Below are 13,104 nucleotides of genomic sequence, written 5' to 3'. Positions count from 1 at the left end.
AACCTCCCCAAAAAAAAAAAAAAAAAGTGAGTTATAAGTAGTATAATATGTACACTACATAATTCATTCAGTGCTATTATCTATTAATCTGTTAATCTTTCAAGTGACAAAGCTCTAAATGTTTATTTTTATATTATAAAATTATTATAAAATAATTTTCTGCATTTAATTTTATTCATAACATTGCTCTTTTAAGAGAAGACAGTTTTGTTATTCCCATTTTACAGATTAAGACATTTTAAACAGATTAAGCTACTCGATTTAGATATTATATTGGCACTAATGCTGCATTAATAGCAGGCAACGCATAGGAAGTTATTTATTCTAATCCCTAGGTAAACTGTCTTGTATTGGGTTGTTGGGAAAGTCGCATTTTTGTGTAGAAAAATGTTATGACTTTCCCCACAACCTAATGTATGATCGTTACATTTTTTCTCTGTTAATCTCACTCATACAGTTGAATGAGTATTAGTTTTAATATAAATGACTAGAATGTTTACATTATTGAAATTTAAAATATCAGATATTTAAAACATAACTAATCAGAGAGTGAAAACTTTTTTTAGTGACATAGAAGTGTTGGAAGATGGAAATTTACATGACAGCTAAAAACCATCTGGAAGTGGACCAGCAGGTAGCATGGAGGTTAAGGTTCTAGATACCACGTGGCTGACTTCACACTTTGAATCCTGGACCTGGTGGCTTGAAAATCATGCCAGGCATGTGTATGTGCATGTCCAAAAACCCGAGAGGTAAATGTAGGAGAAAGAATTGTGTCATGGCCATCTGCCTGAACGGTGATTTGTCACTTTCCCTCTCTCTCTTTCTCTGGTGAGCAAACACTCCCCATAATCGAAACAAAACAAAACAAAACAAAACAAAAAACCCTGAAAGTTAAATGGCTGGCCTTGAGAACTAGTGGATTTTCTTCATAGACCAAATTATACAAAAGTAAGATCTGTGTGGTGAGTAATAGAAGACTCAATTCAAAATGACATCAAAATATAAAATACCTGAGAGTAAACTTAAAAAATAGGAAGATAGAACTTACAAGAAACTTTAAAAACTCTATCAAAGATTGTGAATTAAGACTTTATTAAAAATGGGTAATTCCTGTGTTCCTAAATGAACCACTGTACTGAAGAGGTCATTTCCCTCAGATTATTCATTCTTGTATTTCTACTCAAAATTCCAGTGGTTAGCTTTTTAACTACATACAAGTATACAAAATAAAACTTAGTAAATTAAAAAAGAATACAAGGAAACTCCAGTGGGTGAGGGATAAATAGCAGAAAGAGGGTGAGATGATTCCAACGTACATGGGAGACATTTTCAGTTTAAGAGAGCAAATTCAGTGTAAACATGTGTCTTCCTTCCCTTCTGAGACCACAGTGGTAAAGAAAACAAAGAAATGTCGAGGGAGGGTAATCAGAAAAGGGAGCTCAACACATTTCTGAAAGATAATGTACAAAGATAATCCTTAAAAAGAGGTTATAATGGGACCATTAGGTGGCGTGGTGGTTAAAGTGCTGAATTCCCATATGGTCAACTGTGGTTAGAGACCCAGACTTGGTGACTTGAAACTCATAACAGGTGCTTCTGTTTGCATGCCCCAAATCTCAAGAGAATAGAGGAGAAGGGATTGTGGTGTGGTCATCCCCCCTAGAGGGTGATTTCTCACTTTTCCCCTCTTTCTCTCTGTATCTGGCAAACACATGTACCCTATGGCAAAAACCTAAAAAATAAAATAAAAAAGAGTCATAAGTCCTTAATATGGTAAAACGAAGTGAGGAAATACATGCTCTGAATACATAAGAGATAACTTCATCAACAAAGAGAGCTGGTGAACTTGCTGAATTTTCCAGTTTGGAAGACCATTTACTCTCACCTTTTTGGCTAGAACCAGTCACCTACCCCTATTCAAGGGCAAGAGGGCCAGAAGGTGTACTCCTACTACATGTCCCAAAAGACAGAGAGTTCATAATATACGGTAAACCACTCTAATGCGGAGAGACTTGCAGATTTTTCAGAAAGAGTGACTTGCAGATTTTTCAGAAGGAGTGGTATTAAACATGGGCCATTACCATGAAGTAAATGAAAACTCAAGATTTTTCCTTCATAGGTGGCTGTAATATTAAAGGAGAAGATGACAGCTGGGACTTCGGCACTGGTGCTGGGTTTTATGTGGATGCCACTGAAGATCTTTGGAAAACTAACTATAGAATGTACTCTTATGTAACAGAGGAGGTACTTTAATTTGCATTGTAATTATTAACTGATGACTGCAAACAGTTTAATTATGAACATAAAGTCCTTCCAGTCCTGAGAATTTTAAAAGTAGGGTGTGATATTGTTGAATCTATTTGGTACATATTTATAAATTATCTTAGTGAAAATTCTAAAGTTTACTAGTCTTCTACACTGTAATTTAAAGTAACACTAAGTATAGTTTTAAAGAGTTTAATAATTACATCGAGACCTATGTACACTACCTAACTTATCAAAGAAAATAATATATGAAAACAGACTTCCATTTCCTTGGCTGCTGGTTCATTCAAATATATGATAACCGTGACTTAGTTAGAAAGGATAAGTAAGTGGTAGAGCTTCTATTAATAATATTTATGTGCAGCTTATGCATTTAAAAATTCATATGATTGTAATTGTTAATATGTACATCATCAATAATATTAATTGTTAATGTGTACATCATAAACTGTAATATAAAATTTTAATAGCCCGTAACTCTATCATCTCAAAAACCAAATATGTTTTGGTATATACTCTGGGCATTTTTCTGTACCTGACGTTCACATAATTTTAAAACTTTTGTTTTCGTTGCTTAAAATAAGCATTTTCCAGTAATATTCTAATTTTACTAGTTGCATCATAATCTGTTACATGTCATAATTTACTTTCTTCTAGCATAGGATATTAAAGTTTTACATGTATTTTTTCTTTACCAGAATAAATATTACTGCATTGATTATCATATAACTTTGAAAAAGTTTACACTTCTCTGATATCTCTTGCCATACTTTTATATTCTTTCTAGCTTCCCCAACTTATAAATGCCAATTTTCCGGTGGACCCCCAAAGGATGTCTATTTTTGGCCACTCCATGGGAGGCCATGGAGCTCTGATTTGTGCCTTGAAAAATCCTGGAAAATATAAAGTAAGATTACTCAGGTTACTAGTGATAAATATTTCTCTCGGATGGGCTAATATTAGATACTTTCAAAGACTGAAATTACGATATTATTTTCAGATTGAGAATAAACTTTCTGAGTGTCAGGAACTGCAGAAGATGAGGAGGGTATTAAATTTGACCATCATATATACTATGGAACCAGAAGCATTAGGAATTCTATCAGAGCAGTTTCTTATTCTCTAACTACTTTTATTCAAACTATAGTTTCGAACACCTTTTTTTTTTTCCCCTTCTAAAGGTTATTATTATTTATTAACGTTTTCATGGCAGTATCTGTCATTTATATTTTTATATCTCAGTAAAGCTTTTTTTTTCTGAAGTAGAAGAAAATTTATGATTTGTAGAAGTTTAAGAATTCAGTGTTCTTGGGACCAGCAGATGGCATAATGGTTACATCACTGGACTTCCATGTAGTCGACTGTGGTTTAAGTCCTGGACCCGACAACTTAAAATTCACATCGGCGTGTGTGCCTGCATACCCAAAATCCTAAGAGGAGAATGGAGGAAAGGGAATGTGGCATGGCCATCCCCACTGGAGAGTTTTTTCTCGCTTTCTTTCTGTCTCTGGCTAATGCACATGCCCTATAGCAAAAAAAAAAAAAAAAGAAGAAGAAGAAGAAGAAAGGGATCCAATGCTCTTAGTGCCGCTAATGAAAATTGAAATGCAGCTTGATTGGAAAGCATTACTCTCAGCCTTTCTCATTCTTTTTATGAAGCTTTTTAACCATTTTTGTTTGTGTGTTTAAATGAGCTGAGGTTGGATAACTATTATATGTACAGTGTCATGCTGTGAAAAGCAGCATATTGTGAGAGTTGGAAAGGAAAATGGTAAAGCAGTGATCATTTTGTTTCTGTCTTTGAAATCAAAGAGCTATTTGTGACCTCGAAATTTATTTAATCCATTTCCTTCCCTTAGAAAGAACTTTTTAATTATTTTACGTGTACTACTGAAAAATGAAAATATTTCTCATAGCAGTTTCTTGCTGTGACAACAAATATTTTACTTTGGGTAAGCTTTGTTTTAGAATTGAATTAGTTCATGGCATGACCATGAGTTTTTTAAAATAAGTTTTGTTTTCCAGTTTCTTTTTTTGTTTCTGATTTTTGAGAGATTTTTGCTATGGGGTACATGCACTCATGGGAGACAGAGACAGAGAGACAGTAACCAAGAAATCACCCCCAAGGGGGGATGGCCTCACCACAGTCCCTTCTCCTCCATTTTCCCCTCTGGATTTTGGGCACACACACACACACATGCTCAGAGTGAGTTTCAAGTTGCTGGGTCTGGGAATTCAACTGCGGTCAACTCCTGGGAATCCAGCAACATAACTGTTATGCCATCTTCTATTCCCTTGTTTTCCAGTTTTTGATGTAAGGGAATTTATTGTGCCTGAGGCAAAAAAAAAAAAATCTAACTTAGTTGATTTTTTTTGTTCTTTAAAAAAGCTAGTAGACTTTTCTATATGTCTATAAGTAGAAATGTCTATATTTAGACAATTTTTTTACCTCTTTACCTTATAAGGGGGGGGGTCGGGGGAGGACATTGTACAGAACAAAAACTGTATTAAAAATTATTTTATATTTAAAAGCATTGCTCACAGCATTCTTGGTACAGTTTAACATAAATAATGTCTGATATTTAATAACATGCTCAGTAATGTAATGATGAATTTTCGATATTACTACAGATTAATTTTCAGTGGGAAAAGAGTAGAAACTCTGAGCACAAACTTCTGTTTATTTCTTATGTAATTAAATTATAATATATTGAAGTTCATTATTTTAGTTATATTTATTGGGCTATTGGAAAGTTATGACATATGCTTTTCTATGCAGAAATGCATCATCACTTTTCTGACAACCCAATATTAGCTCTCAAGTTGAACACACGAAAGATATGGATATATTACAAGTAAGCCTGCAAAAAATTGTTCGTAGGATAGGGGTTTTCATGGTGAGTTTAGGTTTATTTTTAAGCAAGTTGCAAATACCTTCTGCATTTTTAAGTAAGTTACAAATATTCCGATTTGGATGAGCGAATATAACTTATTTTTTAATTTTCTGTTTCTCAAGTCTGTGTCAGCATTTGCTCCAATTTGCAACCCAGTGCTCTGTCCTTGGGGCAAAAAAGCTTTTAGTGGATACTTGGGAACAGATCAAAGTAAATGGAAGGTAAGAACTGGATGGTTATCTTAATACTCATTTTTTAATATTCAAGTTTGCTAAAAAGCTGTACATGCCACAGATGTCATGTCATATTCCTAACCCACTCAAGATTCCAGAACTGAAAATAATTAACAAAAAGTATGTATATATGTGTGTGCATGTGTGAGTCTATGGGTGTATTTGTCTCAATAAAATAAAAAACATACTCTCTAATTGTATTGATTTATGCCAAGTATTTGGAGCAATTTTATTTCAAAATTACCATTATTCCTAAATTAACATATCTGCCCCTCAAAAAAACACATATCACTAAATTTAGACATGCTGCTCATTAACTATATGCTCAATTGTATAATAGGAATGAAAAGGCCTGGCTTTAAAATTATTTTATATATCTGTTTCAAAATTCATTCTCTCTTGGATTTTAAATTTCAGGCTTAAACGTCTCTAAATATAGATAACTCTGAAATGTACATTTATGTGAATATTCTCAACAATAAGTTTGCTTTTTTAAGCATGGGAACAGGTACTTCAAATGGAAAGTAAAATAACTTTAGATGTGTGTACTTATCAAAGAGAGACAAAGAAGGAAAGTGAGAAATCAGCCCCCAAGGGATATGTCCACACCACAATCCCTTGTCCTCCATTTTGGGATTTGGGGCATGCACTCACACATGCCCAGCGTGATTTTCAAGTTTCTAGGTTCAGGACTCAAACTGCAGAGTTGGCCATTGAGATCCAGCAGCCTTAACCTCCACACCACCTGCTAGTCCCTATAGTTTGCTCTTGTGTAACAATGGCCCATTTGCAGTCTCCACCAACAGCTTGGCTATTTTGTGAATGAACTCATCATCATGTACATGTTAGCAAGCAGAAACAAGTGGACAAAAATAACAACTTCTGTGTCTTAAAATATTTATATTTTACTAGTATATTCAGGATCTTTCCTACATGGTCCCCTGTCTTATTTAAGGATGACTGAATTCTAACAAATGAAATGTTCATCCTTTTGTCACGAAATTATGGTTTAGTTTAGGCTTAGATTTTACTATTTTGGAAGAATATTGAAAATGATTAGATTAGGATTAGGTGCCTTGAGAACTGATGATGCACGTACATGTTCTGAGTCTTCATCATATGCAGACTCTGCTGAGTTCTGGGATCTTTTGTCACAAAGATGGCTTGTGCCCTAACAGTGACATTGGGTAAAAGACCAGCTTATTAGGGTGAGAAGAGAAGAGGTTGGGGCACAGGTTAGTTGCCTAAAAATTAATCTAGTTATGCCATACTCTCTCAATGTCAGTAGATTTTTCTGCCTTAAATATGTTGTGTTTAGGGTATTATTTAATTTATAATTGGAATAGGATGCTATGTAGAATTATTAAATCATAGAAATTACAATTGGTCAAACTTTCTGGATACTTTCTCATTATGTCCATATAGGATGAAAGGAGGTAAAGTGTGGACATAAATAAAAGCATTGAAATTAGAAGGAGAAATCTTTCGGTTACTGTTTGTCTGCATAAAAGTTTTGAATATATATGTGAATATATATATGAATAATTAGGAACATCCTAAAGTAGACGGCATAATAAAAAACTGTAACTTGTGGCACCTCTTCAAATAATGGATTTAAGGTGGATATGATTCAGATGATTCACACCGTGTCTTTCTGAAAACTCATAGATTTGGTGCTATTCAATAGCTAAAGGGAGAGCTGAATATATTTATATATAAATTGATATTTATTATATAATTAGAATTAAAAATATATAGATTATTTCTCTGAAAGAGTACATATCTAGAAATAGAAAAAGATAATGGAGTCAGAAATTTGTAATTTCCAATTTGTGGGGGATTTACAAAGAAAAAAATCATGTTTCATTGAAATTGAGAGGTGATTAAGAACATTAAAAGTTTAGAAGCAAAAAGGCTATACAGACAGTGTTGTGAATGCTTGAATTCGATTTTTGCCACTGATAAACTACTGCTTCAGAATGTGTAAGAGAGATTACTATACTAGGAAATGTTGGGTTGTGGGAAAAATCATGACATTTTTTTCTATGCAAAAATGCATCATGACTTTTCCCACAACCCAAATAAAATTCTGAAAACCTTGTATGTTAGAAACCTGGCAAGTCAGATTTTAAGCCAACTTAAAGGCATTTTTCCAATTTCATGAGACTTAAAGTTTAAACAATTTAAACTTTTTATTTGGTTCTACGTAGTATTCTGTGGAAAATCTCTTTCTCGGCATTTTAAAATTTATTTGTTGATGTTTCTCCTGTTTTAATAGGCTTATGATGCTACCCATCTTGTGAAGTCCTATCCGGGTTCTCAGCTGGACATATTAATTGATCAAGGAAAAGATGACCAGTTTCTTTCAGATGGACAGTTACTTCCTGATAACTTCATAGCTGCCTGCACAGAAAAGAAAATCCCGGTTGTTTTTAGATTACAAGAGGCAAGTACTAGGAAACTAGTTTTTTCTAAGTAATATAACTAAAAAAGCAATATTCTAGGGACCAACACTGTGGCCTAGTTAGTGGTTAAGGAAGCCAGCTCCCACGTGGCTGACTGCCTTTCAAGTCCCTTCCCCAGTGACTTGAAAAACACATGTGTGCATGTGTGCCCAGAATCTCACGAAGATGGAGAAATGAAAGGGAAGGGATGGTGGCATGACCTTAACCCATTGGCTTTCTCCCTTTCTCTTTCTCTTTGGTGAGTGCACGTGCCCTCAGGCAGTTAAAAAAAAAAAAGTAGGTGGCATAGTGGTTACAGCACTGGACTCCCACATGTCCTACCATGGTTCAAGTCCCAGTCCTGGTAGCTTGAAAATGACTGGCCATATGTGTATGCCTACCCAGAATCCCACGAGGAGACTAGAGAAGGGATTGAGGTGTAGCCATCCCCTCCTCTCCCTCCCCCCGCACTGAAGGGTTATTTCTCACTTTCTCTCTCCTTGTCTCTGTTCTTTCAAGTGAAAACACACACCCTATGGCAAAATCCTTAAAAATAAATACATAAAATAAATAAGTAAATAAATAAATAAATCATCATAGTAATTATTTAAAAAGCAAGATTCCACCCTGTCCACAATAAATGCATGTTGGCTGATGCCCTCAGCAGTTGAAGGTTACATGGGAGGCCTGTGTTCTAGTCTTGGCCCTCTCCGAAAGTCAATAGTGGTGGTATGCATGTCTTTAGTCCCAGCTACCCCGAAGGTTGAGGCAGGAGGATGGCAACTTAGACCCTGTCCAAAAAAAGGAAAGCAAGATTGCATAGTCTATAATTCTTGCTTTTTAAAATTTTAGAATATGAAATACTACTCTAGTAAGATAATTTTAATAGACACTTGAAGTATAAGACTTGTAACTTAATCATATCTAAGACCAAATTTTGTAGAAATAAGAAAGCTTAACCAAAGCTTTCACTACCTAGTGAGAAGTATTTACAGTTTTTTGACCCACTGTCAGACAGGTTAGTAACAAGATGTTTGATGCTTGAATGGTACTTAATCTTCAGCATTACCAGATATATCTTTTTTTAAATATACACTGTTGTTGCAGAAAAATAAAAAGGACACGCTTCTGCCTTAATTATGCTTTGCTTTATGCACACATTTTAGCTTCAGAAGTCGTGTACTGTTTGTTTCACACACACATAGGGGTCTTTAGAAAGTTCATGGACAGCATGTATTAGCAAAAAACTTAGGAATTTCAATTTTTTTCTTTGCACCAAAATAAACTCAAAATTAATATTTCCATGAGGTTTTTTTTAATCCCTTTAAATGCATTTTATATTATTTGGCTTATTAGTTAATCTATTGATGGTGCTTTTTGTATTTCTAGTTGTTTAAGAGCATTTACTATGAGGCTAGCGTGTGGTGTTGTGGTTAAGGTGCTGGACTTCCTTATGGCCAGGTATAGTTAGAGTCCCAGACCTGGTGGTTTAAAAATCCCACCAGACACATGTATATGTGTGTCAAAAAATCCCAAGAGAAGAATGAAGAAGGGAATGTGGTGTGGCCATTCCCCACTCACTTTCCCTGTCTCTCTCTGTCTGTCTGGAGAGCACACGCGCCCTATAGCGAAAACCTCTCCAAAAAAAAAAAGAAAGAAAAGTTTTTACTGAATTCCAATTGACTTGCAAATTTTTTCTTCTTGACCAAAATACTTTTTACTGTCTACTACTTACCCAACTCTATTTATGCTACTATAGTTGTAATTAACATTGTACTTTTATTTTTAAATAATATTTATAAGTTTCAGAATATAATAAAACCAGAATTTTTATTTCAAGTTGAAAAATGAATGCTAAAAATTATACATGATTATGATTTTTCAAAATCTTTTTATATGTGGGACCAGCAGATGGTATAAATGGTTACATCGCTGGAATCCCACAGTCTACCACAGTTCAAGTCCCAGACCCAGCAGCCTAAAATTCTTAAAAAGGAGAAGGGATTGCTGCATGGCCATCCTCGACTTGGGAGTAATTTCTCACTTTTTATCTCTCTGCACCCTATAGCAAAAATCTCTCTTAAAAAAAAAATTGTTAATCTTAAAGGGTCATGTATCAGACACATTGATTTAAAATATAATTATGGGAGCCGACAGGTGGCATGGCAGCTAGGGGCACTGGACTCCCACATGGCCGACCGAGGTTCAAGTCCTGGACCTAGTGGCTTGCTTTCTCACTTTCCCTCCCTCTCTCTGTCCCTCTCTGGTCAAATTAAAATAAATAAATTAATAATAAATGAAAGTTAAAAAATAAAATAATTTTTAAAAAAAGATTAAAGTATAATTATGATGGTAAATGTTCAAATAATTCTAGATTAACTCAACATGTAATGTGGCACATTGTAGTTAATATGTTTTCATAGCTACAGTTCATTTTCAGTCCTTACATACCACCAAGTGACAGATCATTCCATCCTTGTCTGTCTGTTTTACAAATGAGGAGACAGGCTCAGAGAAGTAACTTACTTTCTGAGGTTACACACTTGGTGGAACCAGAACTGGAAACTAAGTCATTGACTCCAAATACTGTCCTTCTGTCCCTGTCGAGCCATTCCCAGGCGAAGGAATATGCTCCCCAGGAGCACAGGGATGGAATTGAGCTAGCACACAGAGAAAGTATGCATAACCTGCTACTTGACTAACTTATGCTGCAGATCTTACCGAGCTCCCAAATTCATCTAGATTTTTTAAACAAGTGAGAAAAATGATGTGAAAAAATATGTCAAAGATCAATACACTGTATATACACTGTCTCTGAGTATCCATACTTGAATAATATAATTTTTTTAAAGATTTATTTGAACATTGGCATCACAGTTACATTTTAGATAAAAATAGTCAACCTTGAGGGATCCAAATACCAATTTGATTATAAATATTGCAGTGTGTTTAACTGTATTAACTGTGGCTACGAGTGATGTACCAAACCATGTTTGTTTCCAAATGACCTTAACTTCTCAGCACTAGTCATAATGGATGCCTGCTTACTTCCCTTGAAACTGCCTGGAAATTCTGCTGTTTCTAGAAAGTTTCTGCTGGCCAACAAAGTCTGAAAACCTCTGTAGTTTATTATAAAAGCAGCATAGAGTTTACAGATGATATTCTTGGAAATATAAAATCAATATCTTTATTTCTAAAATGGCTGTATTCTAAACAATTAAAAGAAAGGTGTTGATTCTTTGGAATCAATTCTTCCAAAGCAGTCAGTTCTTCTAAAAAAGAAGACGGTATTAAAATTACTAGTCAAAAAGTTAAGCACAGGAGGCACAGTTTTCTGTTCGCTTTCCTTCCAGCAAAGTTGGGTTAAGAATGAACTACATAGTCTCTGGCATATTGCACTTAGATTTTTTTTTTTTTTTTTTTGAGGGTTTTTTTTTTAGGGGCCCGTGCCCCCCCCAATTTGAGAGGTTTTTGCTATAGGGCATGTGCACTCACCAGAAAGCCAGAGAGACAGACAGAGAGACAGAAAGCGAGAAACCAACCCCCATGGGGGATGGCCACGCCGCAGTCCCTTCTCCATTCTCCTCTCAGGATCTTAGGCACCCACGCACACGCGCCTGGTGTGAATTTAAGCCACTGGGTTCGGCACTTGAACCGTGATCGACCACATGGGAGTACAGCAACATAGCCATTATACCAACTACTGGTCCCAGCACTTACATTTTTACAACTGAATCAACAACTTGAATAGTACCTGAGTAGCATCTTCAAAGGGGGTGTTTTCAGATTTTTCTAGCCAATCTGCATTGACCTCAGATTATCTCAAGTCTAAGAATTTTATCAACTGCTTTATCATTTGATTATTAGTATAATAATTTCTTTGTAAAGTAGTAGCTATGAAAAATAAAATAAGCTGAAAATAATAAGAGATGTGATTTAAGGAAGAAAGTGATCTGAGAATGTGATATCAATGATCTAAGGAAGAAAGAAATTATTTCGTCATACACATGGTTTACTTAATTTCATTCTTTTACTACTTTTTAATATTTAAAAAATGCTGGGACCAACAGTTGTCATAATGGTCATGTCGATGGACTCCCATGTAGTGGACTGCGAGTCCCAGACTCAGTGACTTAAACTCACACTGGGTGTGTGTGCATGTGTGCCCAAGATCCTGAGAGGAGAATGGAGGAGAAGGGATTGTGGCATGGCCATCCCCCCGGGATGTGATTTCTCACTTTCTCTCTGTCTTGCTCTGTCTTTCTCGCGAACGCATGCACCCTATAGCAAAAACCTCTCCAAAAATAAATAATAATAATAATAATAATAGTAAAAATTTAAAAATTTTAAAAATGCTTACAACTTATATTTTGTTGACAGTCAAAAAATTGTGTGCATAGTTAAATGTATAGGGTTATTTATTTGGTATTATTTCATATAATTCTTTTATATTTGACTTCAGGGAATCTAAATTGAAAAGCATTAGGTAGCACAATTCTGATAACTAGTATACAAACAAAAAACAAACAAAAAAAACACCGATCTTTGGAAAGGAAAGGCCTGATATGTTTTATGCTTAGTTATTGAAGTTACACAGTGAGGAAATAATTTACTAAGGAAACTTCCGGGAACAGTATTCCATTCTTGGTGACTAGGACGAGTCTCAGGGCCCTTTTGACAATTCTCAGGCTATTTTGGCTTCTACCTCTGCCTCCCAGAGAAGAGTAAGAATGTGACAGAGAATTCCAGAAATGCAGTGATCTGCCACTCATCTCTATCCTTATACTCAGCACAGTTCTCTAACACAGTTGTCAAATAGTCAGAGTTTATTAAATAAATATATACCTTCCAACAATCTTTGTTCTCTGGAAAGATATAATAACTTGGGAGTTTATATCTGAGCTTTTCTGTTGGGTCTGGAAAATATGTTGGAAGCACTGCCTATTCGAGTAAATAGCCATCATAGCTGCTGGAGCGTAGCTTCCATTTTGAGAGTCGAGTGAAGAATGAAAGAATGTCTTCATTTATTTTTATACTCCGGAGTCTGAGTTTGCCACTGGGGATATTTCCATTTAAAGTGTGAAGTAGAGGAGGAAAGAAAAGTCCCTTCAAGTGCCACTAAATATGGACAGTTGCATAAGCTGTTTCTCATACCCAGTCAACTCACTAGTCAAAGAATTTAACCAAGGAGGCTACCCCCATTAGATGAGATTGATAAACAGAGCTTGAAACTAGTGAAGGATGACACTATTAACTCTCATTGTT

General features: G+C 35.1%; 1 protein-coding gene across 1 annotated transcript in view; it reads left to right on the top strand.

The window, feature by feature from the left end:
• Nucleotides 1–13,104, top strand: part of LOC102486911 (S-formylglutathione hydrolase) — a 25,862-nt gene that overhangs the window by 9,820 nt on the left and 2,938 nt on the right. Inside the window, exons 5-8 of the mRNA XM_006140645.3 lie at nucleotides 2,123–2,247; nucleotides 3,056–3,175; nucleotides 5,285–5,383; nucleotides 7,674–7,841. Coding sequence (XP_006140707.1) covers nucleotides 2,123–2,247; nucleotides 3,056–3,175; nucleotides 5,285–5,383; nucleotides 7,674–7,841 — 512 coding nt within the window. The remainder of the gene's footprint in view (nucleotides 1–2,122; nucleotides 2,248–3,055; nucleotides 3,176–5,284; nucleotides 5,384–7,673; nucleotides 7,842–13,104) is intronic.

The sequence above is a fragment of the Tupaia chinensis genome, unplaced genomic scaffold, assembly GCF_000334495.1.
Source record: "Tupaia chinensis unplaced genomic scaffold, TupChi_1.0 Scaffold000037_5, whole genome shotgun sequence".
Classification (NCBI taxonomy): Eukaryota; Metazoa; Chordata; class Mammalia; order Scandentia; family Tupaiidae; genus Tupaia; species Tupaia belangeri.
This window is presented reverse-complemented; position numbering and strand designations above follow the sequence as displayed.